This window comes from Drosophila navojoa, chromosome X (assembly GCF_054131105.1).
Source record: "Drosophila navojoa isolate 15081-1374.11 chromosome X, UAZ_NAV_1.0, whole genome shotgun sequence".
Classification (NCBI taxonomy): domain Eukaryota; kingdom Metazoa; phylum Arthropoda; class Insecta; order Diptera; family Drosophilidae; genus Drosophila; species Drosophila navojoa.
In genome coordinates this window covers 26205600-26232575 of record NC_142895.1, presented here as the reverse complement: position 1 = coordinate 26232575, position 26976 = coordinate 26205600, and the positions used below count along the sequence as shown (strand labels likewise).

The 26976-nt window shown below is 45.3% G+C and overlaps 3 protein-coding genes across 4 annotated transcripts; 2 read left to right on the top strand and 1 right to left on the bottom strand.

Annotated features, from left to right (window-relative positions):
• Positions 1–220: 220 nt before the first annotated feature.
• On the top strand, positions 221–17034 carry Dhc16F (Dynein heavy chain at 16F). The gene is made up of 27 exons (XM_089264927.1): positions 221–1192; positions 1249–1393; positions 1506–1856; positions 1924–2019; positions 2080–2210; positions 4135–4709; positions 4857–5267; positions 5329–5719; positions 5774–6050; positions 6121–6735; positions 6868–7320; positions 7572–8395; positions 8454–9048; positions 9108–9257; positions 9320–9631; positions 9696–10623; positions 10694–10873; positions 10934–11200; positions 11258–11443; positions 11514–11863; positions 11927–12068; positions 12130–13133; positions 13194–13374; positions 13469–14223; positions 14291–15359; positions 15420–15890; positions 15947–17034. Exons 1-27 carry the CDS (start codon positions 358–360, stop codon positions 16301–16303), a joined length of 12051 nt encoding a protein of 4016 aa, XP_089121053.1. The 5' UTR covers positions 221–357; the 3' UTR covers positions 16304–17034.
• LOC115565049 (solute carrier family 53 member 1) lies at positions 16327–26657 on the bottom strand. Of its 2 annotated transcripts, none has more exons than XM_089264929.1 (7): positions 26471–26657; positions 20643–20798; positions 19243–19641; positions 18211–19186; positions 17968–18137; positions 17762–17895; positions 16327–17701 (listed from the first exon to the last, which is right to left on the bottom strand). In XM_089264929.1, the coding sequence occupies exons 2-7, from the start codon at positions 20709–20711 to the stop codon at positions 17422–17424; spliced, it is 2028 nt and encodes a 675-aa protein (XP_089121055.1). In that variant the 5' UTR covers positions 20712–20798; positions 26471–26657; the 3' UTR covers positions 16327–17421. The 2 variants fall into 2 exon arrangements, with proteins under 2 accessions (XP_089121055.1, XP_089121054.1); XM_089264928.1 differs by lacking the exon at positions 26471–26657 and adding an exon at positions 23777–24080.
• On the top strand, positions 24317–26544 carry Ada3 (transcriptional adaptor 3). Its single transcript, XM_018109773.3, has one exon. The coding sequence runs from the start codon at positions 24465–24467 to the stop codon at positions 26127–26129; it is 1665 nt and encodes a 554-aa protein (XP_017965262.1). The 5' UTR covers positions 24317–24464; the 3' UTR covers positions 26130–26544.
• Positions 26658–26976: the final 319 nt, after the last annotated feature.

The window sequence follows — 26976 nt, the reverse complement described above, 5'->3', positions numbered from 1 at the left end:
AAAATTGCCCCTGATTTATCAGGAGTTTGTTTACAAATGTAAACTTTTAGCGCTTTTCTTTAGAGTCGGAAAAAAGCTCCTTGTAAATAGTTTGCTGCAGGCTAAGCTTAACGGCTGCCATGGCACCGTATTGGATGCAATTGTAGCCGTTGCCTTGGCAAAAACGGAAAACAAGCAACAAATTCAACAGCTGCCAGGCAAAGCCTATCAAATTGTTTCTATATATATATATAAATATATCAATATATATGTATATATGTATATATATATATAAATATATATTTAGATATGCCAATTGATTCCTCTACACTGCAGAACCATATATTTGACTGATTGTTGAGCCGTTAAGTGCGCAAAATGGAGGAGGACGCCCCAGCCGAAAAGAAAGATGCTCCGCCACCGGAAAAGACCCGTCGAGTCGACTTGTACGTGGACAGCGACAAGGAGGACGAGAAAGATATGACCGTTCCAAGTGTGACCCCAACCTCCAGGGCAAACAGCATAGCGAGGGAGTCCGTTATGCGGAAGAGTCGGCAGCGGAGCATGAGGGCGTTCTTCAGGGAGCGGCCAACCAAGTCACTCACCGACGTCAACCTACAGATTAAAACGGGCGCTTCACTAATACCCGACCTGAACCTGGTCATTAATCGGATGCGCAGCATGAAGGACGACAGCTTTGTCTACCTGGACTATATGCTGCCCAAGGATAGCGAATTCTTCACCCCGTACAGCCTGCGCGAGGTTGAGTATTGCAATTTGAACATCTATAAGCCCTACTATACAGTAACGCGGCATGGCGTTACCTATTGGCGCGTCTCCGAGAACTTCTTCACGCCGCTCAACCAATGGCAACAGGAGTTCCAGCAGTTCCTGAGCATCATCCAAATACGCACCTTCTCCATCTTCCGCTTGTGGAAGGGCTTCAAAGTGTGGGAGAAGACAATAAAGTGGCGCAAATTGAACTACGCCCGCAACCACTTGCAGAATAATCTATTTATCGTCATTCCCCAACTGGCCAAGGCTGTTCTTCGCATGCGAGCCGATCTTGTTGTCCTGGACCGTCTCAGCTTTGTCAATACGGAAATTATCGAGGAATGGCATCCCTTCTACTTTCTGGAGCTCCACATGCGCATCTACGAGCAGCTCAACCTCCTCTTCCACGAATTTCGAGGCTTTGCGGGCAAAGCTATATGTGCGTATAGTTGAGATATATCTATAGGGATTTTCAAATTTCCCTTAATCCCGCAGATCGTTCATGCACTGAGGCCATTATGGCGCGCGGCTTCTATCCCGATGATGAGATCAATTACTATCCATCTGTCAAGAAAATGCGAGAGGCACACAGCTTTATGGATAGAGCCCGGAAGCGTGCGTTTTGCAAGACCTTAACCAAGTACGCTCATATTATTTCGGTGATCTGAATTTCGATGATAGCAACTCTTCTAGCCGTACTCTCAATTGCCACATCCTAAACTAACTGCTCGCGTTCTTCTCCCCGTTGGCAGCTTTCTCACCTACTGCGACATGATGTTGTATCAAGCGCTGTATCGTGTAACCATTCAGAGCTATGCGGACCTGCATACCGCTTTTGATGAACACAACAAAGTGGCGCCAACAGAAGAAGAAATAATCAGTCACGATCGTCTTGACATGACAGTCGAAAAACCGCGTCCACCTGAGGCACCACAAGCTCCATTTTTCTTAGCACAGCTGCGTCTTCTGCCCGATCGCATTGAGGTGGAGCCCTTGGAGGATGTCTTAAAGCTGATCTTTCAGCGCATTACGGGCTTGATCTTGGAGAGTGTCCTAGACATCCCGCCCTTTACCACAGACCCGGAATTCACCCAATATACAGCGTAGGCTATCTCAGTGCATGACATAATTTGACTGGCCTACTCCAATTTACTATTTCATTTCATCTAGGCCTTCCATCATGGGCCGTCAGGAGGAATGTCTGTATCAGTCAGCGCCGGAATTGACCTTCCTGTTAAAGCAAGATGAGGAATTCACTTTCAATCGGTAAGCTTCAGTCGTATTACTTCTAAATCCCATCACCATCATCATCAATCGTTCGAGCAGCAAAGATATATTTGTACTGATTCACGAGGCATACGAGATGGCTCACCTTTATACGTCACGCTTTCATACAATACGGGAGAACTATGAGATAGATGCCACCACTGACCCGGAAGAGCTTAGCAACGAAAGAGGTAAATATGCTATAAGAGGGTACTATAAAAGATAGCCTAATTAGATCAATCGAAATGCTGTCATCTTAGGAGACATTTCTTGGTTTAGTTAACTATGTTACCCATGCATATCCATTAGAGCTTACTAGAAGGTATTAGGCATATACATACATACATAGTAATCTATATGAGCTAACAATTTGGTAATCTCTTCACGAATCGTTGAATCTTAAAAGACAGCTTCCATCCTTCTGTTTGTATGCACGTATTATCCTTTGATTCGAACTCTACCTAAATGTGAACATACATACATACATACATATGTAATTATACTCATGTGTATGCATGTATATAATTTAGCACACACACACACTTATCACAATATTCAAAGCTTCCGCAGTCGCAGTCAAAGCTAAACTGCGAAAATTGCAGCATTTTTAAGCTGCTCTCGCTGCAACATTAACGGGACTAGCAAAAGCATAACTGGTGATTACAGTTATTTGTGTGGCAATTTCTTAGTTCTACAAGGCACAGTGGTATATGAATATGCAAACAGTTGATATGTTGTCATGCTAAGTTGGTATAAACAATAATAAATAGTTCTGAATAAAGCAATATGGGATTATTTGAAATTTAATTAAATGAAGATTAAATAAAGACTTAGGGTTTCAGCTTTTAACTAATTAAAATTACTATTAAAGTTCAATTCAAATATGATCTGTTTTGTGATATTTACAAGTTTACAAGCTCATAGTGTTTTATTAAATTAAATTTCTGTTATTTTCTGAAATACGTTTATAAATTTTCTTATTATTATTATTATTATTATTATATCATATATATATATATGATATATATATATATATATCAGGGTATAATGGTTTTGTTAAAATGTATGTAACAGGCAGAAGGAGGCGTGGCAGACCCCACAAAGTATATATATTCTTGATCAGGGCGACGAACTGAGTCGATTTAGCCCTGTCCGTCTGTCTGTCCGTCCGTCCGTATGTTTGAACGCGTCGATTTCAGAAGATACAAGAGCTAGAGACTTCAACTTTTTTTTTAAAATGTCCGTATATATCACGCGGATATCGAGTTTATCACTAAAAAACGATAACTCATTCCGATACTTTTTTATCGATAAAAAACCTTATCAAAAATCACTAAAAAAATTTTATCTCCTACATCTTTCAAGCTAGAGTCTCCAAATTTAAAATGTATATTAAGACGCATGTCATACAATTTCGGTTTTTGTTAAAATTTACCCCCCACCCCTAAATCCACCCCCTCACCCTAATCTTTGTAAAAGTCGTATATCAAATACTAGAGACTTGTGCTTCGGTATACACATACATTTAAACAATATGAATACGTTCTGAAAGTTTCATTACGATCGTACGTCTAGAAATTAAATTATTCAACAAATAAGTTCTCATAATATTGCCAACACTGCAGCGCAACCCAAGCGCAATCGCCTGTATATGTGAGTGTGTGTGTGTGCGTGTATTTGTTTGCATGAGTGCGTGTGTGGGTGCTAATTATTATTGAAATATCAGTTGCTTGTAGGGTTCAGGGGATCTCGTAGTCGAGCAGTCTCGACTAGAGCTTTCTTACTTGTTTTTTTTTTTTTGTGCAATGCAATTTTTCATTTATGTTTATATTTAATATGCATATAAAATAGTCATAAATATATGTGGTTTGCACCACAGTACGCACAGTGTGAGGACATGAGGATATATATATATATATATATATATATATATACACGTGTGTGTGTGGGGAGTAACGTAGCTCAAAGGCAAATCGAAATGAAGTGTGAGAAGTGTACTTATGTGTGCAATGGAATGGGAGGGCTTAGTAAAAGGAAGACTTGAAATTTGTTCTTCTTGGGCAGGCACAAACTCTCTCTTCTCTCCTCTCTTAATATTTCCAACTCTCTTTGCAGACCTCACGGCGCTGCGCAACTATTGCGATCGCTATTGCAACAATCTGCAAGCACTGGATGGTATTCTGGATCAGGTATACCTGGGCCTCTTGAAATTGGGCCAGAGCGGTTTTAAGGATGCGGTGACGCCCGTCTGTCAGCGCCTGCAAAGCGTTTTGGCCATTTACTTGCCCCAGCTGGCCGAGGAGGAGACTACGAAGCTCTATGAGGATGCCCAGGACTTTTTTGGCCGCATCAACTTTGAGCCTCAATCAACGCTCCCGTTGGTTGCCCATCTCCGCTTCCTTGATAACTGTCACGTGGAGCTCGATCAACTTTTCCTCGTTATTGACTATATACACGATTTGCTGATGATCATCAAAGACTTCAATATACCGATTGACGATGAACGCAAAGAGGACTACATGGACACCGAGGACTATCTGAATCGGACCAGAGAAACGCTGGGCGAGATTTTGGAGAAACGTCAGGACTTCATCAATCAGCTCGACGAAGCTATGCAGGAAGACATTCACAATCTAAAGGAAAATATACACGAAGTAGCTATCCAGGCCATCGAAGAGTGGCTGCTCATGGTAAGTTCTGACACCGGGTCGATATCAAATGGACGCGTTGCTATGTCTGCAAATGGATTGGGGGGGTCCTATGGGATGGCGTTTCTAGTCCCTGGGAGGGGTGTCTCACAGTCGTACATTTAATTTGAGCTCGATACACCTCCACAGAGCCAATCAGAACGCAAAAAAGTTAATGAGAAGCTAGACGAACTGCTGAGCCGTATGAATGAGTGCCGGGAGAAAGCCGATGAACTGCTAGGTTATCAAAAGGAATTCCGTATCGATCTCACCATGTATGAGGAGATGGACGAAGGTTTCTACAATATACGACAGCGGCAAAATCTATACAAGACATTAATGGACTGGGAGGAGTCGCTTGCCAGCTGGTTAACTGCCGATTTTAATTCTCTGCCCGTGAATGAAATGATGGAGCTGAATGCAAAAACTATTAAGAACTGTATGCAGTTCCAAAAGTACTTACCACCCAATGATATAGTGCCCGTACTACAAAAATCTGCCGAGGACTTCAAGGAGAAATTGCCAGTTATTGGTTATCTGCGCAATCCGAATCTTCGTGCGGTAGGCATACAGAATATATATCAATGAATTAAGCTTGAAATTAATATTATCCTTCGAACAGCGTCATTGGACTGAGATTGAGGAGCTGCTGGGCCGTAAATTCTTCCAGGAACCGAACATCCGGATTTCCACCTATGATGAGGTACACGCCTTTGATGATGAGAACAATGCCGAGAGCCTCATGCAAATCTCCTCGCAAGCCACTGGAGAAACGCAGCTGGAGAACATGCTCAAGGGAATCGAGACGATGTGGAAGGAGACGGAGCTCTTCATTGTATCGCATCATGACCAAAAAGATGTTTTCATTCTTGCCGGTACCGAGGAGTTGCAGGCGGTGCTGGATGATGCCAACGTGAATATCAATACCATAGCTGCATCCAAATTCGTGGGTCCCATCAAAGCACGTGTGGAGGAGTGGACAACGGCTCTGGATCAATTTGGCAAGACATTTGGTGGGTTAACTAGAGTATGTAGCCAGAGCGTAGCCTAACTATTACTTACCTTAGAGGCTTGGATGGACTGCCAGGGCGCCTGGATCTATTTGGAGGCCATCTTTGCCTCGGCTGATATACAACGGCAGCTGCCCCATGAGGCCAAAATGTTCAATCAGGTGGACAAGAACTTTAAGGAAATACTGCGTCAGGCCAAGAAGGTGGCGTTGGCACTACCGACCATGTCCAGCATAGAGGTCTACGAGATGCTTATGGAGGACAATCGCTTACTCGATGCTATTTCGCGTGGCTTAGAGGCCTATTTGGAAGTGAAGCGTGTGGTATTTCCCAGGTAAAGGACTCACTCACTCGCTCAGTCGTTCACTTAAGCCAAGCGGACTCATTTTAACTCTGTCTCTCAGATTCTACTTTCTGTCCAACGACGAGCTGCTCGAAATTCTCGCCCAGACGCGGATACCCCAAGCTGTGCAGCCGCATTTGCGCAAATGCTTCGATGCCATCTATCGCCTGGAGTTTGGCCAGAAGGAGGGTGGCGATGGCAAAATGGTGGCCACAAATGACATAATTGCCTTCCTATCGCCCGAGGGCGAGAAGCTACAGTTCGGCAAAGGCCTAAAGGCGCGCGGTGCCGTCGAGGAGTGGCTCAGCAAGGTGGAGGATGCGATGTTTGTGTCCGTTAAGCGTTACATGCGCTTTGGCTATCAGTGCTATGCAGCCAAGGACCGCGACGAATGGTTTCAGGATCATCCCAACCAGGTTGTACTCACCGTCTCTCAGGTACAATGGGCCGCCGACATTCATCGCATATTCGAGGCCAAGGATAGGAATGCAGTCAACACCGTTGACAAGATGATCAAATTCGAGTACAAATGTCTGCAGGATCTTGGCGCCCTGGCGGCCCTCACACGCAAAAATATCTCATCGCTGTTGAGAAAGATCCTCTGCGCGCTAATCACGATCGATGTCCATGCCAAGGACTCAGTGCGCATGCTTATAGAAAAGGGCGTCCACAATCCGTAAGTATGCCATGCAAAATTATATGCTCAGGTTGATGGGTATCTCGTAGTCTAGCTCACCCAAGACTCACTAATTCTCTTTTCATTTAAATCTCTGCTTGGCTTTAACTGATTTTTGCCTTCGCTCTCTAGCTTGGACTTCAATTGGCTGAAGATGCTGCGCTTCTATTGGGCCGTCGAAAACGAGGCGGTCTTCTCTCGCATGGCAGCTGCTAATATACCCTATTATTACGAGTATTTGGGCGCTGGAGGTGTGTTGGTGCTTACACCACTCACAGATCGCTGTTACCTCTGTCTGATGGGCGCCTTTCAAATGGACTTGGGTGGTGCTCCTGCTGGCCCGGCTGGTACGGGCAAAACGGAGACCACGAAGGATTTGGCCAAGGCTTTGGCGAAACAGTGCGTCGTATTCAATTGCTCGGATGGTCTCGACTACAAGATGATGGGACGCTTCTTCTCTGGCCTGGCTCAGTGCGGCGCCTGGTGCTGCTTCGACGAGTTCAATCGTATTGATATCGAAGTGTTGTCTGTGATTGCCCAGCAGTTGATTACCATACGAACAGCCAAGGTGATGAAAGCTAAACGGTAAGCCAATCGAGATATACAAGTAATCGTTGTAACACTCGGAATAGTTTTTTAATGTGAAAGGATTTGTATTATGCCTCAAAATCGGCTAACATAAAAAATCCTTTGCCATTCCTTTTCATACCTCCAGTCCTTCGGTGATTTGAAAATAGTAAAAGTTCTTCGATTATGCGAAAACCCTAATTATAATACAAAGTATTTCCATGTATTTTCTTAATTATCTTAACATTTAACTTTTGTATTCTCTTCAGTTTCATGTTTGAAGGTCGCGAAATAAAAATCAATCACTCGTGCTGCGTGTTTATAACCATGAATCCGGGCTACGCCGGCCGTACAGAGCTGCCGGACAATTTGAAGGCACTCTTCCGGCCCATATCTATGATGGTGCCCGACTATGCGCTCATCTCCGAGGTTATTTTGTACTCGGAGGGCTTCGAGGACCCCAAGATATTGGCCCGCAAAATGGTGCAAATGTACCAGCTGTGCAGTCAGCAGCTTAGCCAACAGAACCACTACGATTTCGGCATGCGAGCCGTCAAGTCTGTGCTGGTAATGGCCGGCGCTCTCAAGCGAGCCGCGCCCAATCAGCGAGAGGATATAACCCTAATTGCCGCGTTGCGAGACTCAAACATACCCAAGTTCTTGGCCGACGATGCCATACTGTTCCGCGGCATACTTAGCGATCTGTTTCCGGGAGTCGACCTACCCGACTCGCAGCATCCTCACTTGGAGGAGAGCCTGCGGATTGGCCTGCGTCAAAAGAATCTGCAGCCAGTGCCAACCACAATTCGAAAGTGCCTTCAGCTATATGAGACCATGTGTGTGCGTTGGGGCGTCATGACGGTGGGTCCCACGGGAGGTGGTAAGTCGGTGGTGCTGCATGCCCTGGAGTTTGCGTTGGCCCACCTCTTCGAGAACGAGGTGCCAGATCCAAACTTTCGGCCTGTCGTCATACAGACAATGAATCCCAAGGCCGTTAGCATGAACGAGCTATACGGCTATGTGGATCCCAAGACCTTGGAGTGGCAAGACGGTCTACTGGGCCTTGCAGTGCGCGTGGCGACTCTAGTGGAGGGTAAGCGCCCAAGGACTTTTCTAAGACTCGAATCACTCTTGATTTTGTACGCTCACAGATGAAATTCATCAGTGGATCATGTGCGACGGCCCCGTGGATGCCGTGTGGATTGAGAACTTGAACACTGTCCTCGATGATAACAAGATGCTGTGTCTGGCCAACTCCGAGCGTATCAAGCTAACTGCTTGGATACACATGCTCTTCGAAGTGCAGGATCTGTTGCAGGCCTCGCCAGCGACAGTTTCGCGTTGCGGCATGGTGTACGTCGATCCCGGGGACCTGGGCTGGATACCGCTCGTCGATACCTGGCGCGAAGTTGATATGGGCAAGAAGCTGAACGCGAATCTGTCCGAGTTTCTGTATCAGCTCTTTATCGGTTACTTTGAGAAGGCGCTGAAAATCGAACGCAAGCGTGCATCCTACACCATACACCAAGTGCTCGGCTCCAAGGTGCGGCTCTGCTGCTCCTTGATCTCTTCGCAGCTGGAGGGCGTCAACTGGTACACACTGGGAGAGGAGCCGGCCAAGAATCTGCTAACAAAGATCTTCACGTGGTGTGTGCTCTGGGCGATTGCATCCAACTTAAAAGATGCGGAAAAAATGTCATTTGAGGACTTTTGGGGCAGAGCCATGGCCGTGCATCCAAATATGGAGTAAGTGAAGCACTGAAAGTCAAATCCCTAAGAGAAGTTCTATGATATTTTCTCTTCAGCATGCCAGAGCGTTCCCTGTGGAACTATCGCGTCGACTTGGAGAACAACGATTGGGGTAACTGGAATGATATAATGCCCAAGTTTGTGTTCCATTCGGACATATCCTACTACGACATGCAGGTGCCAACCGTGGATACCACCAAATACGGGTAACTGAATGCCAACAGAGCAGACTAGAGCGCGATTCCTTCTGACCCCCAATTTCCTTTAGCTATGTAGCTGATCTGCTCTTCAAACGCGACTTTCCTGTCATGGTCACCGGCGAGACGGGCGTGGGCAAAACTGTGCTGGCCATTAGCTGCATGAAGCGGCTAGCCGAGGGCAAGGTCATACCCGTGGTACTCAATTTCTCGGCACAAACGAGCAGCTTACGCACACAGGAAATGATCGAGGGACCGCTGGAGAAGCGTAAGAAGACCCAGCTGGGCGCGCCAGTTGGCAAAACGGTCATCATCTTCATCGACGATGTCAATATGCCCAAGCTGGATACCTATGGCAGCCAGCCGGCCATCGAGCTACTCAGGTTTGTGCGGAACTAAAGTAGATTTGTAGAATCCAATATGTAAGCCAACCCAACCCAATTGCAGGCAGTATCTGGACTTCAAGGGCTTCTACGATCGGGAGAAACTCTTCTGGAAGGATATTCTGGACGTGGTCTTGGGCTGTGCCTGTGCTCCGCCTGGCGGTGGACGCAATTTGTTGACGCCACGTTTTGTGCGGCATTTCGCACTATTTTCCCTGCCCAAGCCCAACGAGGAGACGCTCTCCCAGATCTTCAACGGAATTCTGCTTGGCTTCCTGCAAACCTTCTCGTCCGCCATTCGGGCGCTGTCCGAGTCGATAGTCAACGCCTGCGTGGATGTCTATATGCGTGTGACGAAAGTGATGCTTCCCACGCCCGATCGCTCCCATTATATATTCAATTTGCGAGACTTGTCCAAGTGTATACAGGGCATATTGCAGGCGAATAATATGTACTACAACTTGGAGAATCAGATTCTGCGTCTGTTTTACCACGAGACAACGCGCGTCTTTCACGATCGTCTCATCAACTTGGAGGACAAGGCGATCTTTCGCCAGCTGATGAATGACGTGTGCCTTCATCACTTCAATCGCGACGTTGTCGGACTCGAAGAGCCGCCCATACTCTTTGGCGACTTTATGATATTCGGCAAGCCGAAGAACGAGCGCGTCTACGAAGAGGTCAAGGATCACACCAAGCTGGAGAGCGTGCTCAACGATTACATTGCCGACTACAACTCGATGGCGGTGGGCAAGTACATGAAATTGATACTTTTCCAAGACGCCATGGAGCACACGGTCCGGCTGGCTCGCCTACTGCGCAGCGATCGTGGCAACGGCTTGCTAGTGGGCGTCGCCGGCATGGGCAAGCAATCGCTGACCCGACTAGCCTCGCATGTCAACGAATACAACTGCTGGCAGATCGAGATGAGGCGCAACTACGATCTCAATGCCTTCCACGAGGATCTGCGCGTCCTCTATCGAATTGCAGGCGTAAGCACCAAGCTAATTAGTATATCAATAGTTTATTTTGTAATCTCTTAACTCGCTTGCCTCCTTTTAGATTGATAATCAGCCTGTTACCTTCCTGCTGATTGACAGCCAAATCGTTGAGGAGGAGTTCCTTGAGGACATTAACAATATTCTCAACTCTGGCGAGGTGCCAAACTTGTTTGAAGGCGACGAGTATGAGAAGATTATACTGGATGCGCGTGATGCCTGCAATGCGTCCAAAAAGGACGAGGTAGTTGCTAATTAGTCTCAAAGTAACTCAACATACTTAATCTAAACAAATTACTGACAGAGCTGTCCACGCGATGAGATCTACAAGTTCTTCATCAACCGCGTGAGGAACAATCTCCATGTGGTCATGTCGATGAGTCCAGTGGGTGATGCATTTCGACGACGCTGCCGCATGTTCCCCTCGTTGGTCAACTGCACCACCATCGATTGGTTCACTAGCTGGCCCACCGAGGCCCTGTACTCTGTTGCCTTGGGCCTGCTCACAAAGATAGCACCCAACTATAATGAGAGAGTGGCTCTGGCTAGCACCACCGTCTTCATGCACAAGGTACGTGGCCAATATTTGGCATTGGAAAGGTTTAATCGTCCCTACTGAATCCCCCAGACCGTCGAGGATGCCTCTGTGCGTTTCTACAAGGAGATGAAGCGGCATTACTATACCACGCCCAGCAGTTATCTAGAGCTGCTTAAGCTATACGAGACTCTGCTCAAGATTAAAACTCAGGAGATTATAGCCAAGCGGAAGCGCATTGCCAGCGGTCTTAACAAACTGCTGGAGACGAATGAAGTGGTATGTTGATCACATGCAAACATTCATGCATCCATATGGCATCCATGACTCGCCTGTTTACGCCTTTCAGATTGCAGTCATGCAAAAGGAGCTGGAAGTTATGGTGCCTCAGCTGGATGAGAAGTCGGCCATGATGAAGTCCTTGGTGGACAATCTAACCAAGGAGACCAAACAGGCGGACGCCGTCAAGCAAGGCGTCATGGAGGATGAGGCCAACGCGAAGGAGAAGGCAGCCATTGCCCAGGCCATATCCGCAGACGCCAGCAAGGACTTGGAGACAGCCATGCCAGCTCTGCGCGACTCCGAGGAGGCTCTCAAAGGTCTCACAAAAGCCGACATCAATGAACTGAAGTCGTTCACAACACCGCCAGCCCTAGTGCAGTTCTGCATGGAAGCTGTTTGCATTTTATTGGGCGCAAAGTAAGTCGAACGCGAATATGTACATATAAGAAATAAATCTGACCAGCTTGATGCTGTCCCTAGACCCACCTGGGCAGCCGCCAAGGCCATTATGGCAGACATTAACTTCATCAAGCGACTGTTCGAATACGACAAGGAGCACATGAAGGACGACGTCGTCAAGAAAGTCAAAAAGTACATCGAGCATAAGGATTTTGTGCCCGCTGTGAGTATGGTCTAGCCTACGAAAGGACTGCATTTGATCTCGATTACTTTTATCCACACAGAAATTCGAGAAAGTGTCCAAGGTAGCCAAGTCTGTGAGCATGTGGGTCATTGCCATGGACAGCTTCAACAAAGTCTACAAAGTGGTGGAGCCGAAGATCAAGCGGAAAGAAGCAGCCGAAGCTGAGCTCAAGGAGGTGATGAAGGTGCTGCGGCAAAAGCAAAAGGAGCTCGCGGCCGTCGAGGCAAAGATACAATCGCTGCGCGACAGTCTGGAAGAGAAACAGCTCGAATTTCAGGCCATACAGGATAATGTGGATCTCACCTATGGACGCATCAATCGCGCCGGACGACTCACCTCTGCGTTGGCCGACGAGCAGGTTCGTTGGCGAGACACTGTCAAGTCTCTTACTGCCGACCTGGGCTGTGTGCCCGGAGATGTGCTGGTGGCAGCTGCCTGTGTTGCCTACTTGGGCGCCTTCTCCAATCAATACCGTCGCGAAATGAGCCAATTGTGGGTGGACAAATGCCGCGAGTTCACCATTCCCTCCAGCAAGGAGTTCAATTTGCTGAAGGTCCTGGGCGATGCTTACGAGATGCGGCAATGGAATGTCGATGGCCTGCCCAAGGATAACATATCCATTGAGAATGGCATCTATGCGACGCGTGCCTTGCGCTGGGCCCTCATGATCGATCCGCAGGAGCAGGCCAATCGCTGGATACGCAACATGGAGAAGGACAACAACCTGCAGGTCATCAAGATGACAGACGCCTCCATGATGCGCGTGCTTGAGAACAGCGTACGGCAGGGTAATCCAGTGCTGCTGGAGGAAATCGAGGAGACCATAGATCCTTCACTGCGTCCCATACTCCAGCGCGAGACCTACAAGTCTGAGGGTCGGATCTATCTCAAATTGGGCGACCAAGTCATTGACTACGATGATAATTTCAAACTGTATATGACCACAAAGCTGCCCAATCCCCATTACCTGCCCGAGGTGTGCATCAATGTGACCTTAGTTAACTTTTTGGTCACTGAAAGCGGGCTCGAGGATCAATTGCTGGCGTAAGCAACCAGAGTCTGGCATTAATCTCACCTCACTCTAATATCCCTTACACCTCACAGAGACATTGTAGCTATCGAGCTGCCAGCCATGGAGGCGCAACGTAACGATCTGGTGGTCAAGATCAATGCGGATAAGCAACAGCTGCTGGCGCTGGAGGATAAAGTACTCAAGCTTTTATTTAACTCTGAGGGCAACATTTTGGACGATGAGGAATTGGTGGAAACACTAAATGATGCCAAGGTAAGGCATTGGTCGGGCTTTAAGATTAAAACCTCAGGAGTTTGGTTGTTATAGACTTTCTTAATAAACTCTCTGATATCTCTCCCATTTCTAGGAAACTTCATTGATCATCGCGGCACGTCTGATCGACACAGAGGAAACTGAAAAGATTATAACCGCCTCGCGTGAACGTTATCGCATCCTAGCGTCACGCGGCGCTATTCTCTACTTTGTTGTCGCCAGCTTGGCTGAAATCGATCCCATGTACCAGTACAGCCTGAAGTACTTCACGCAGGTCTTTTGCAATGTACTACGTATTGACCATCCCGCCATGGCCGTAGAGCTGCGCATCTCCACATTGATGGTGGATGAGTTGAAGGCTATTTACGATAACATATCGCGTGGTCTGTTCGAGAATCATAAACTCATCTTTAGCTTTCTGCTGGCGTTGTCTGTGGAACGGCAAGAGGGTCGTGTCACTGAAGACGAGTTTGGGTTCCTCACGCGCGGCTCTGTTGGCACAGTCAAAGCCAAGCCACAGCCACCGGAATTGAAAATCAGTCAGGTTCAATGGGAGTCTGCACTATTTTTGGAAATGCATTTTCCAGAAGCCTTTTCGCACTTCACGGACGAGCTGGGCACACCGTTTTTCATTCAGCTGTCGGAAAACAGGGAAGAGTTTGATTACGCTCAAACCAACGCAACGCCCACTGATAAGTGGAATAAGCGACTAAAGAACTTCCATAAGCTCATGTTTATAGCCAATTTCCGAAAGCCACGTTTCGTTCTAAATGTCGTTAGCTACCTGCATGAGACGGTGGGTAAATACTTTACAGAAGTCTCCGCCGGGGGCACCCAACTCAGCACAGTGTAAGTAGAGCCCGTAGGAGAATGCGAGAGACAGTTCCCTGCTAACTTGAGTTTTTCACCTCTTCAGCTATCTGGATACCTCATCGGTGACGCCATTGATCTTTGTGCTGTCCACCGGCTCGGATCCCATGTCTGGTTTCCTCAAGTTCACCACAGAAATGAAATTTACGGATAAATATTACTCCATTTCATTGGGCCAGGGCCAAGGACCGCTTGCCGAGAGTTTGATTGATAAGAGTCTGCGCATGGGCCACTGGGTATTTCTGCAGAACTGTCACTTGGCCACGTCCTGGATGCGAGTACTAGAGACAGTAGTGCGGAACCTAACTCTGGGCATTACAAAGGCACACGCAGACTTCCGTTTGTTCCTTTCCTCCATGCCCACCCAATCCTTTCCCATTAGTGTGCTGCAAAACTCCGTTAAGATTACCAATGAGCCGCCCAAGGGCATCAAGGCGAATGTCATCGGCGCCTTGAGTGATCTAAAGACTGAGTTCTTCGAGCAGCACATCCAGAATGGCAAATGGCGTGCAATTGTTTTTGGTTTGTGTATGTTCCACGCGGTTCTATTGGAGCGTCGCAAGTTCGGACCACTTGGCTGGAATATAACGTACGAGTTCAGTGAGAGCGATCGCGAGTGTGGATTAAAGACGCTGGACTTCTTCATAAATCGTGAAGTCATGAGCGATATACCGTGGGAAGCCATACTCTACATCAATGGTGACATCACGTGGGGCGGTCGCGTTACGGACTACTGGGATCTGCGTACACTGCGCACAATATTAACCATCTTCTCGTCGGAGCGCATAATACAGCCGGACTATAAGTATTGCCGAGGCGATACTTATTACAGAGATCCGCAAGGCAAGACGCTCAAGGAGTATGCGGCATTTGTGTTGGGCTTCCCGGTGTTAGAGGATCCCGAGATCTTTGGCATGAATCAGAACGCCAACATTGTGTTCCAGACCAAGGAAACCGAATTCTTCATCAACACACTTATGCTGGGCCAGCCTCGCTCCGCAGCCGATGAGGGCCAGGCCATGGAGAACGATCTCTGCCAGTCGATCATAGCGCGCATACAGAAAGTCCTCACCACCAGAATACAGCGCGAGCCGATACACGACACTCTCACTGTGGTAAGTTGCTTGGATTTGGGCTAACGTGAAACGCAAGTCCATAAATCATCCATATTCCAGTTGGACAACAAGGGCCAGATGCCATCGCTGACGACTGTCTTAGTGCAGGAGATCGATCGCTTCAACATTGCACTAGGCATCATTCATGATAGCCTGATCAATCTGTCGAAGGCAATCAAAGGTTTGGTTGTAATGTCCGAGGATCTGGAATTGGTATTCCGCGCCCTTTTAGCCAATATTGTGCCCGCGAGCTGGGCCAAGCGCAGTTTTCTGTCCATCAAGCCGCTGCCCAACTACATTGCGGACTTCCAGCGACGCATCGACTTCATCCAACACTGGGCTGAGAATGGGGCCCCACGCTCCTACTGGATCAGCGGCTTCTTCTTCCCACAGTCGTTTCTCACCGGTGTCCTCCAGACGTATGCCAGACGCCGTGTGCTGCCCATCGATTCGCTGAAGATTGATTTCCAAGTAGTCGAGCTGGAGCTGGTGCAGCACGACTTCTTCGAGCTGCACAATGCACATGTCAGCGTACGTGCAGAGTCGGTCACATTATCGATGTGAATTGCTAACCTCTTTCATTTCAGGACGCTCGTCTCTATGGCAATCTGGAGGAGTGCACGGATGGGATGATCAATGTACACGGCATCTTTGTGGAGGCCGCTCGCTGGGATCTGAGCATGGGTGGCTTGACGGATGCTCGCTTCGGTGAACTATACACCCGCATGCCTATCATCCGCTTCTTCCCATGCCTGGATGTTAATCCCATTGTGCGCTATGAGGCGCCCCTCTATAAGACGCAACAGCGTTCCGGAGTACTCTCCACCACAGGCCACTCCACCAACTTTGTGCTCTCCATACTGTTGCTCAGTAAGAACGATCCAGAATTTTGGATAATGCGCGGCACCGCCCTCGTCTGCGCCGTAATGGAGAACATTTCGTGAATACATTTAAACATGTTTGCGTGTATGCTGCATATAACTAGGCGTCTTTATTTCGTACAGTTCGTTTCAATTATGTATCGGGTTCTCTTAGAGGCATAACCCGGCTAATACAATTATTATATGTATTAATGCATATGTGTTATTCGTATTTCTAGAGCTCTAGAGTTGTGTGTATGTATATATATATAAATATTTATATGTGGTATATAGGGAATATATATTATATATATATATTTATTATTATTAACAGTTCTTAGTTCAGTTCTGTTCAATATAGTCATGCTTTTAGCTATTTACATTTAGAGGCAAACAAAAAGAAATTAACGGTCAAAAAGGGGGATATTGCGAAATTGCTCAGACTTAAGACAAGGCCGCTCACTAAAACTTTCTACTTGGTACGATAACGTTACACGTTTTGAAGTCTATTTATAGATTTTATAAATGTATACAATCTGAAATTACTACGCCCAAAAAGCAGGCTACTCAAAGAATTTAGAAAACTGCTGCAATATAGTTTCACATATCAAAAATGGTTTCTCGAATTGCATTTGAACTAAAAATTCATAATAATAATAATATTAATATTAATAAAGCACAACTCCACGAAACTACTAAGTACAAACAAATCGACGCTATTATTTAGAAATAGAAAAAAAATAATAATTGTCTAAATCTTAATTAAGGTTTACTTCTCATTTTCAATTAATTTTTTGTTTTTTTTTTTTTTTCTTTTCAAAAAGGAATGTTTTTCTATTTGGGATTTTGCCAATTATTAGTATTAGTATAAAGGTATTGGGTCTGGACTTACTAAGTAATACTGCCGCTCTATGGGAATGATTGGGAATGGGTTAATCTTTTGGGTTTCTTTTCCTTTCGTTTTTTGTCTGGGGCTGGGTTTTGGTCCATTGTTAGATGCGTTTATGGAATGCAATTTTAGTTTTGTTTAGTTCAACTTAAGCTCTAATTATTTATGTGTTTTGCTCTTTAAGTACTTAGTAACTAGACGTGTAAGCATTAACTAAAATCAACAAAAAGAGGGGGAAAAAAAAGAAGGAAAAAAAATAAAACGTTCGTTCAGGAAGCGCATGAGGTGTGTGGGTGGGGGTGGACCATATCATTTAAAGCTTTTTACTGCCATCAATATCAATGCTGAGATCCGGCAGTGAGCCGCGTGCATGCAACAGACTACGCTTCTCCGGATCCTTGATCTTCTTTGGCTTGGGTCTGTTCGTTTTTGTGTAGCGATTGATTACACCATCCGTCTCGTCCATCATGCGCAAAATGAGCGTCTGATCGGACGAATCAAGCGGGGCAATGGAAATATCTCGTACGGCACGGAATTTACCGCAGTTATTCAGATGTTCGTTCTCCAAGCGGAAGAAGTTCCAAACGAAACGGCTAACAGAATGTAAATGCACATAAGTTATTAATGAAACGTCAAAGTGCATCTCGGCTTACCGAAAGACTTCCAGAATGCCCGTTATAGAGGTCATTATGTCGCCACTAACGATTTTCATTTCAGTCAAATAGAAGGACAGCGCCCAGATGAAGCGCAGCGCCAGATCCTCCAAGATGGCAAAATAGTAGAAGCCCTAAGCGGATGAAACATATACCAGATAAGTACAAAATAAATCTCATTTTTGGAACGAAGTTTTGGTACGCACTGTGGACGAGTAGACGACTTCCTCGCGCAGGAACGTATTCTCGCCCGCATTCTTATCGAACAAGCCCCAATCCATTTTGATGTCCCATGTGTACGAATAACAGGAGGAGGCTATAGAAGCCACTATCCACAGCCAAGTGTAGGGGTTATCAAAGGTGCTCGCATAGTTAGCTGACATGAGATAGAAAGAGATGGAACTATATAGAATGCTGTGCCAACGAGGTAGATATAGAGGTCTGCTTACGACTGTTGAAGCTTTTGAGCGTGGCAAAGATGACAACCATGAAGGTCGTCGAATATTTGCCCGCATTCACCAGATGTGGAAAGGCTTCTCGTGTGTCCCGATAACGGCGCAGACACTGCGCAAATCGGAACCAGGCAGGCAGACAGTTGACGATGGGTCGCACTATAAAATCCTTTTCCATACAAATGGACGCATCCACCGCCTCCGACCAGTTGCCATTGGTGAAGTAGAAGCATATGAGATACTCAAAATCTAAGATCGCGGTGGCTAGCGAGTTCAGCTGGTCGCCCAGCCAGAAATCGGCGAAGCCCACATGAAAGAACGGCGCAGCAACACAGCGGCCAGTGATGCGCAGCAGCCAGAAGCGTGCGTCATGATGGAGCACATGAAACGGATTCACCAAAAAGATCACCATGATCAGGGTCAATGTTAATGGATTGATGAACGCTGGTATGCTCAGGCTGGCGCTGTACAGAAAGCTGAGCATGCTCAGGGTCCAGACGACGCCGAATATGGCCGCCAGCTCCATCAGATGCTGCTCGGATAGATGATTGCGGGGATCCAGCTCGAAGATCAGCACGTGATTAACACCCGACGAACGCCAGCCATAGATGTTAACGCCAATCAGAAATATAAATTCGATGATCAACAAGGGACCGCGATACAGCCGAAACGTGACCTTCAAATTCTCGCCGGTTATGTCGTGAAATATGGCAGACAGCACAACCACAATGCCGAGCACAATGAAGCTGCCCGAGAAGAGGCCGACCTTAAAGGTGGTCCACGGACTCTGCTGCTCGCCAAGGGGCGGCACACGCAAGCGTTTCATCGCACGCTGCCGGTCGCCGCCTTCCAGCTCGCCCGTGACCGTCGTCTCCGTTTCATTGATGATGTTGTCAATGTCTTTGTTGATGAAGAAATGCGATGCCTCCACATATTCCTGACGCCATTTGGCACCGGTGTCTACGCGCAGCAGCTGCAATAGCAGAAGTATTTTAAAACCCTCTCATTGAATACAACGACATCTCTTACCTTGTCGTGCTTCTTAAGAATCTTGCGAAAACCCGTATGATTCAGATTCTGATAGTTCTGCAGCAGTATAAGACTCAAATAAAATTCGCTGAAGGCTAATTTTAGCTCGCGTGCTTTGCGATCTGGCAATGCGGCATGTCGCTTCTGCCCCTTGGACTTCTTGGCCGTGCGCTCGGACTCCTCGATGCTGGACTTTAGCTCCGCATTGAGTGTCGCAAATTTACGCGTTGCCTCTGCCAACTTTTCAGAATAGAACGTATTTATCTTCTTCAGCTCCTTGTCACAATAGTGAAAGAAGTTCTCGTCGAAGTTGGCAAAGTGGCGTTTGAGCACCTCATCCTCCACGCTGTCCACAGATGGCGCCTCCTCGACAGCCAAGTACAGCATGGCTTTCATTTCCTGTTGAGCACATATTATTATTAATATTATTAGAGTAATGCCCAATACATAAAGATATATAAATATATATTAATATACTATTCTACAAAAGAGTACGTATTCAAAACCTAGCGATTAGAGTATCTGGAAGACACTCAAGAGCAAATTTAGTGATCTATCTGTATCTCTATAAATCTGTGATTCTTCTTGTTTTCCATTCTCTTCTATGAGAACAAAGTTTTTATTAAGTATTCCAAGCCAAAGCTATGCATAAGAAACTTTGTTATCTATTTACAATCTACCGTTTATATATCTATAATACTCTTACGCTTTGAAGTGTTCTCTTCTCTGTACAGTTTCCGAAAGCTCTTCTATTAGAAATTAATTGCAATTATGTACTCTCTCTTTCTCTTTCTAACATTTGAAATCAATAACAAATTATTTTGTATTAATAGAGAACTCCTTAGGAATGTCTATAATTTTGGAACAGTTCAATTAAAATGCCATTTTATCGTTTCATCATGAGAACTGATTGATGGATTCATTTTCATTATGGACTATAAGCCGCTTGCCATGCCAGCTCCCATAAAGTTTGATTAATTCAGTTTTAATTATTTTTATATATTTTGCCTAATGAATTATCAACCTAGCTAATCAATTTAAATTTAAGATTAGCAATAATTTCCTCTTCAACCACTTTGATTAAATATAGACGATCTATTGATATATCAACAAATTTGGAACAGTTCAATCAAATTTCACATCTCATGCCTCTGTCATCGGAATAGATTGATGGATTATTTATTGTGATGGATCAAAATAAGTCTTATTTACCTGCCTAAGTAAATACATATTTGAGCTCTGGCTGGCTCTGCGCTTATAAATAGAGTATCATCTATGACATATCTAGTCTTAAGTAAACCAAGTTCATTTTTGTTGCTAATCTGCTTCGCACGAATCTTGAAGTCTTCTTCTCCCCCTTTTTTATCTCTTTTCGAAGTGTGCTGTATGACAAGTCTCACCTCATAGTTGATGTACTGCTTACGCCACTCGGGCGTTATGTGCGCCGACAGATGCTCAGCGAACTTCATGGCGGCGGCGGCGACGACGACGACGACGGCGGAGGCGGTGTTATCGTCGTGTCCCTGGCTTTGTTCTTAGCCAACTGCGAGCCAACACTGTGAATGCGAAACAAATGTAAAGTCAGTTCATACTTAACGGCTTTCACTCAGTCGCTGGTAATTTAACGCCCGACTGCAGACGCCGAACAGTTTCTACATATGTATATGAAGAGTAGCTGGTAAAATATGCATGTAGATAAAGACTAACCAACTGAACGATTAAGCACTTACAGGTATTTGCAAAAGACATAAGTTAGAACGTGGCAGCCGAGCATAATCGACTGCATAATGCTCTTTCATGGTTTTATAAGATATATATAATATATAATATATAATATATATTATATAATATATAATATATAATATATAATATATAATATATAATATATAATATATAATATATAATATATAATATATAATATATAATATATAATATATAATATATAATATATAATATCAGGCCTGCCAGATCTTTCTCCCGATTTATCAATCAATATATATTTATATAATATTTTTGGGAAAATCAGTAGAGGATGTCAACAGTAATTTAGTCGCTACATTTCTAGCTCTGACTGTAGATGCAGATATGTACTCGGTTGCCACGCCCCAACGGGCTTCAGCATATATTCCAAATTTAAACTTCCCTAAATTCCACTTCAACTACCATGGTATACCTGATATACCGAAAAATAGATTATCCAATTAGCTATGTCCCTTGTCCACTTTATACTAAAAGGGTATACACGAATCTGTTCTAAAATTCAAGTCTCTAGCCGACGGACAGACGGACATTGCACAAAACCAATAAACTCATTTCACTTTCGTGAATGAGTATAAACAAGAATTTGCTGTACAACAAAACAGCTGCCAAATGTAATAGAGTGCAATGGTTATGATTAGAGTGTATCTTTTTAATAGTTATATCATATGAAAATCTCGTCTAACAGCACAAGAAATCTTTCAAAATGCAAATACACAAAAAAATTTACAAACTCGATACACATACATATAGACCTATTAATACAATAAGCTACCTTAATGAAACTTTGAATATATTTTATACGTTGCGCATCAAAGCCTAAAATTGTGTTGATCTTTTCAAAGACAAGAACGATTTTATGATGCCTCAAACTAGACTGGGACTTCAAAAATTGGCCAAATATATATTCTATTTGGTTTTTGAAAAATAAAATTATTAGTTACAATATTTGGAATAAAGAAATTCATCTACATGTACGCGATTCCAATTAGAAATCTATTATCTAAGTACCTAAGATCTGCATAGACTGAATATCTGGGATGCGATTATGGTAATATATAGTTATATGTTTTTGGATCGCTAAACACTGATCTCTAATCTTGACAAATTATAGAATATAGTTAGTGCTCGGTACAATAATCTATCGGAATATATACAGATCTGTTCATTGTATTGTTGCATTGCACAATACCATTCCGATGAAAAACTAAAAGATAATAGTATAATAGTATATTTAGTGTAATAGTATATTTAGGGAAATGTTAAAATAAATGTAAGTAATTAATATATTTAAATATATATGTGAGCAATTGAAATAATATGTATATAATCACATGTAGCTCTGATAGGTTTAGACTGATTACAAAATTTAAATTTAATCAACTACAATAAATTAAATATAGTATATATTGGGTCAAAAGAAAAAGTATATATATGTTATCTTATTAGGATGCGCTTTATAAATTTAATTGAATGATAGATATCACGATTTAGATATAACAACTTTGAGCTCTAAGGATCTACAAAGTGTAAGCATTTTTTCTTCTTCTTCTACATTATTAATATTTAATATTATATTAGAGATTCTGAAAGCGTAGCAACAATTCTTTGTCATCTCCCTGGTAACTGTTTTATCATGTATACAAAATACGTATGTGTATATGTATGTATGTATGCATAAAAAGATTTTTTATGCTTGTTTACGTTCATTAGCGCCGACCGAATAATAAGCTAAACAAATTGGAAAAATTTGTCGCTGCGCTGAGCAAGCAAAGACGTTAACATTTATAATCAATTAATTGGGCAAATATTTGCTACAAAACAAAAACAACAACAACAACAACAACAACAAAAGCCCTAACAGCAGCTGTTGGGCTTAAAGCCAAAGTCTAGTGGAGCAACAATTTCCGCTTTACAATAGGACAAACACGGACGCGCACTATCTATATACATGTATATATAGTATATATGTATATACATATATATAGCTGTATGTCTGTAATATGTATACATAGGTATAGACAAACATGTTTGCAAGCACCTACGGGCGTTAATTGATAGTCTGTCAATATATCAATTGCGTGCGTCCACTTAGTTAACATCAAAATTTAATTCCAAATATAGATTTCAGCGCGTCCAGTCTGATGGATTAGGCCATATCGCACAAGCATCAATATTTGAAACGGTATTTACAACAACAGCAAGACAAACACTTGTTGCTTGTTCTCTTCAATTTGTATTTTATTTAATTTTTTTCCTTATCACTTTGCGTTTGCTCTGCACACGGATTTTGTCTGCTAGCCTAATTATACGCGCTGATAAGGAAGCAGCAAACAAATACACTCACACTCACAGAAGCAGACACATACACACTCATGTATGCAACTACATACAGGCAAATATTTGATCAATAAAGTCAAAAGAAATGCACAGCGCGCGCCTCCGTCTGACTCACTGCTGCAATTCTGGAAATGAAAGCAGCGGACGGCAGTTAGCGCTGCCCGAAAGACAGCGCCTGCGTCGCAGAGTGCTGATAAGTCCCGTTGCTGCTGTTGCTGTTGTTTTTGTTGTTGCTATTGATGATGATGAAAGCGCTGATGCTGTTGATGCTGGTGTAAGGCAACTGCGTCTGCGTTTTGCGTGATTGAGTCAGTAAAAACTGGTCGATCAATTAATGGAGAGCGCATCACGAGATTAGCTTTGACAACATTGTTTTTCAATTACATAAATATTACACACATATGTAGAATGCACCACGGGGCCACTGTTTACATACAAACGTTGGCTGGCTGCTGATGCTTGCAGCGCTGCTGCTACTGCTGCTGCTGTTGCTGTTGCTGGTGCTGCCCCTCTCTCTTCTGTGCTGCTATTGTTATTATTTCGTCTTATTTGAGGCAGCAGGAGTTGCTCGTTATATGCATATATTAGCTGGCGTGCATTTAAGCCAAGATCTAATCATTACTAATTAATAACATTAAAGAATTGGTTAAGTACACTTTATCACAGAATAGCGCGCACGGAACAACAAAGAACAAAAAGCAAACGAAACAAAGTACCAGGGCGCTATCGCTACACAATGCTAATCGGAAAATTGATAATGCGCGCTCGTCACTCGCCGACTATCGATAAGTACTCATACAATCATTATGATAATACTGGTACAGATGCTCAATTGCTAAATGCAAAATGAATATAAAAAAACACAGATATAAATATTTATGTGAGTACATATTAAATGCTTGATTTAAATCATGCTTCTGAGCAAGTCGCGGGTATCGGTACTTTTGGTGCGATACTCTGCATTCGCGGCTATCGATACTTTGGCCACTTCTTGTGTTAGTTCTTGGATATCGCAAGCGACGCTAGCTCGCAAGTGCCTCTCAGCTTTTTTTATACGCGAATAAATTGCAGTGAATTTCGCAAGCATAACACACGTGAAACTGCGCAGTTCTAAGCCGCTCCAAATGAGTGCGAACCTCAAGAATCTAAAGATGAGCCATTTCGGCGCTGCTGGCTTTGGCATCTCAGCTGGCAAGTTGCTTGCAAACAATAACACCAACGGCAATAGCGGTGCAGGCTGCGGAGTGAGTGGTAGTGGGGGTGTGGGTGGAAGCGGAGGAGGTGCGGGCGCTGGCAGCAGCAAGTCAGCGTCCCATGTGGTGGCCGATACGGACATCTTTGTGACGCCGAGTGGTACGGTAATACCACTAATACGGAGCAGGGATGTGCCGAAGCAGCTGCCAACGATTGCTGCCGCGTTGCAGCGGCCAGCGGACGAGCACTTGGCTGCCGAGGACCTAGATGCGGTGCAGCTGGAGCTGGAGCTGATGCTCTCAAATGTGGCCTTGCGTACGCGCGTACTAAAAGCGGAATACGATAGCCTGGACAAGGACGAGAAGCGTCAGGATCGTCGAAAATTGGAACGCGCGCCGCCTGGCTCACCGCCCACAACGCTGGGCATGCTCAATGGCCTGCTGGGATTGGGCAGCAACAGTGGCGGAGGCAGCAGCAGCGGCGTCGGCAGCCCAGCGACAGCAACGGCCAACAGCAGCTCGAAGAGAAAACTGCGTGATGAGCCGACGGGTGTGCGCAAAAAACAATCCTCCATGACGATACTCAAGCAGCAGCAGATGGCGGGCTCCAAGCACATGGCCAAGAACAGTCCCCTGGCCACGCACACGGACGACAGCATGGACTACATTCCGACTATGCCCGCCATCAACCATCAACAGCAGCAGCAGCAGGCGCAACAGCAACAGATTCTACCAAAGGTGGCGATGCCTAAAAACGACATGCCAAATAAGTTTTGGCTATCCGTTGAGCCTTATTGCATGCCACTGACCAACGAGGATCTGCGACTGATTGACGATCTGCTGGAGCAGTATCGGGGACCGTTGGTGCCGCCGGTGCCGCCGCTGGGGCCCCACTACTCCACGGTGTGGGCACAGGAGGACATGAAGGCCTTGCAGCCGGGAGGGGCGCGCCAAAAGTCACAGAATGCGACGGCCATGCTGAAGAAGGCCGAGGGCATGCTGGAGGAGGGCATAACGGGCCCACTGACCCAGAGACTCGTCTCGGCGCTGATGGACGAATCACTGCCCAGCGAGCAGGCGGCGGTGGGGGAGCACAGCAACAGCAGCAGCAACGAGAACACCCACTCTTCATCCACGAGCAATGCGGCGGCCGCCTCTGGCAATTTCCGCTCCCTGGCCATGCTCAAGCACGGCGTTGGCATTGAGCAGCGGCTGAAAAAGGAGCTGATGGACAGCGGACTGATCGACGCGAATGAGCTGGGCGCCCACGAGGATGTGGATGAGGTGCTGCTCGAAATCAAACGGGTCACCGCCGAGATCAATACGGTGGCTCAGTTCAATAGCGACGAGCTGCAGCGCCTGCGCGCCGGCGCCAGCGAGGAGATCAAGCGCATCGAACTGAAGCGAAAACTGGACAGCATCGACCAGGAGATCCTCGAGTGCTACAAGCGAACGCAGCAGTACCGGGCCAAGCGCAAGGTCCACACGAACGAGGAGAAGCAGGAAATACTCCGACTGATCAGCGAGCAGCGGACCGTGGCCGACCAGCTGGAGCGCATGCAGCTGATGAGCGGGGACGGCGATGGCAAGTTGTAGGACAGGAGCTTGGCCTGGAGCTGGCGTCAGTTAATGGCGCTGCATCGGGCGGCAATGCTGCTGCAGCAGTGGGAACGTCATAGTATTTGGAACGACATTAGCTTCCAATTGCAATGTGTATAAAGGAGAGAGGAGGGCCACTGGAAAGTCGGAATATCGGTAAATCGGGCAATAGAACAGACGTGAATGTCGAGAGAATCTAATCAAATTTCGTCGCTGCTTAACTCGCCAGTTTGTAAATTAGCAAACCAAACACACACACACATATATATACACAATACACATCCACACACATTCATACACACACACACACATACAATATATATATAGCTCGTACATACAATTTTTATATAGCTTAAGTTAATTGTGCCAGGCAATAAACGATTGTCGCTGTCACCCAAAGTGCGCATCCGCATCCGTCAGTGTTATTCCGGATCTCTATTTTCCCCGTCTTCCGTTTCCCGTTCTTATGGGCTCTTTAGCGGCACACCACATTCGACATTCGACCCGCACGGCACAAGCGTTCGATGCGCTTTAAAAACGTCGCGAGTCGCCCGGCTTGGCAGGTTGGCAGCTGCAGCTGGCGGGGCCGAGCACGGCGGATCCCCATTTATTTGCCCGTTGATAAGACGCCTGGAGTTTTTGCCTAATTAAAATTAAACACGGAAAATACATAAATTATCTATCTATAACGGCCGACTCTGACACCGACAGCCAAATACGCTGCTCAGATAGCCCCTATCTATTCGTATCTTGCGCTTAGATAAGTCGATGTCACTTGATATATGGCTGCGAGTTTATCTGCTCACCTATCGGGCAAGCGTCTATTGGGCCCCATTGATTCTAC

Bases quoted from the DNA above. Each gene is read 5' to 3' on its own strand.
- Dhc16F (XM_089264927.1), top strand. From the start codon at position 358: ATGGAGGAGGACGCCCCAGCCGAAAAGAAAGATGCTCCGCCACCGGAA. The intron at 6,051-6,120 runs GTAAAGGACTCA...TCTGTCTCTCAG, and splicing joins AAGCGTGTGGTATTTCCCAG to ATTCTACTTTCTGTCCAACG. The intron at 11,864-11,926 runs GTAAGTCGAACG...TGCTGTCCCTAG, and splicing joins TGCATTTTATTGGGCGCAAA to ACCCACCTGGGCAGCCGCCA.
- LOC115565049 (XM_089264929.1), bottom strand. From the start codon at position 20,711: ATGAAGTTCGCTGAGCATCTGTCGGCGCACATAACGCCCGAGTGGCGT. The intron at 19,642-20,642 runs GTGAGACTTGTC...TGTGCTCAACAG, and splicing joins AGCAGTACATCAACTATGAG to GAAATGAAAGCCATGCTGTA. The intron at 18,138-18,210 runs GTAAGCAGACCT...ATCTCATGTCAG, and splicing joins GCTCAAAAGCTTCAACAGTC to CTAACTATGCGAGCACCTTT.
- Ada3 (XM_018109773.3), top strand. From the start codon at position 24,465: ATGAGTGCGAACCTCAAGAATCTAAAGATGAGCCATTTCGGCGCTGCT.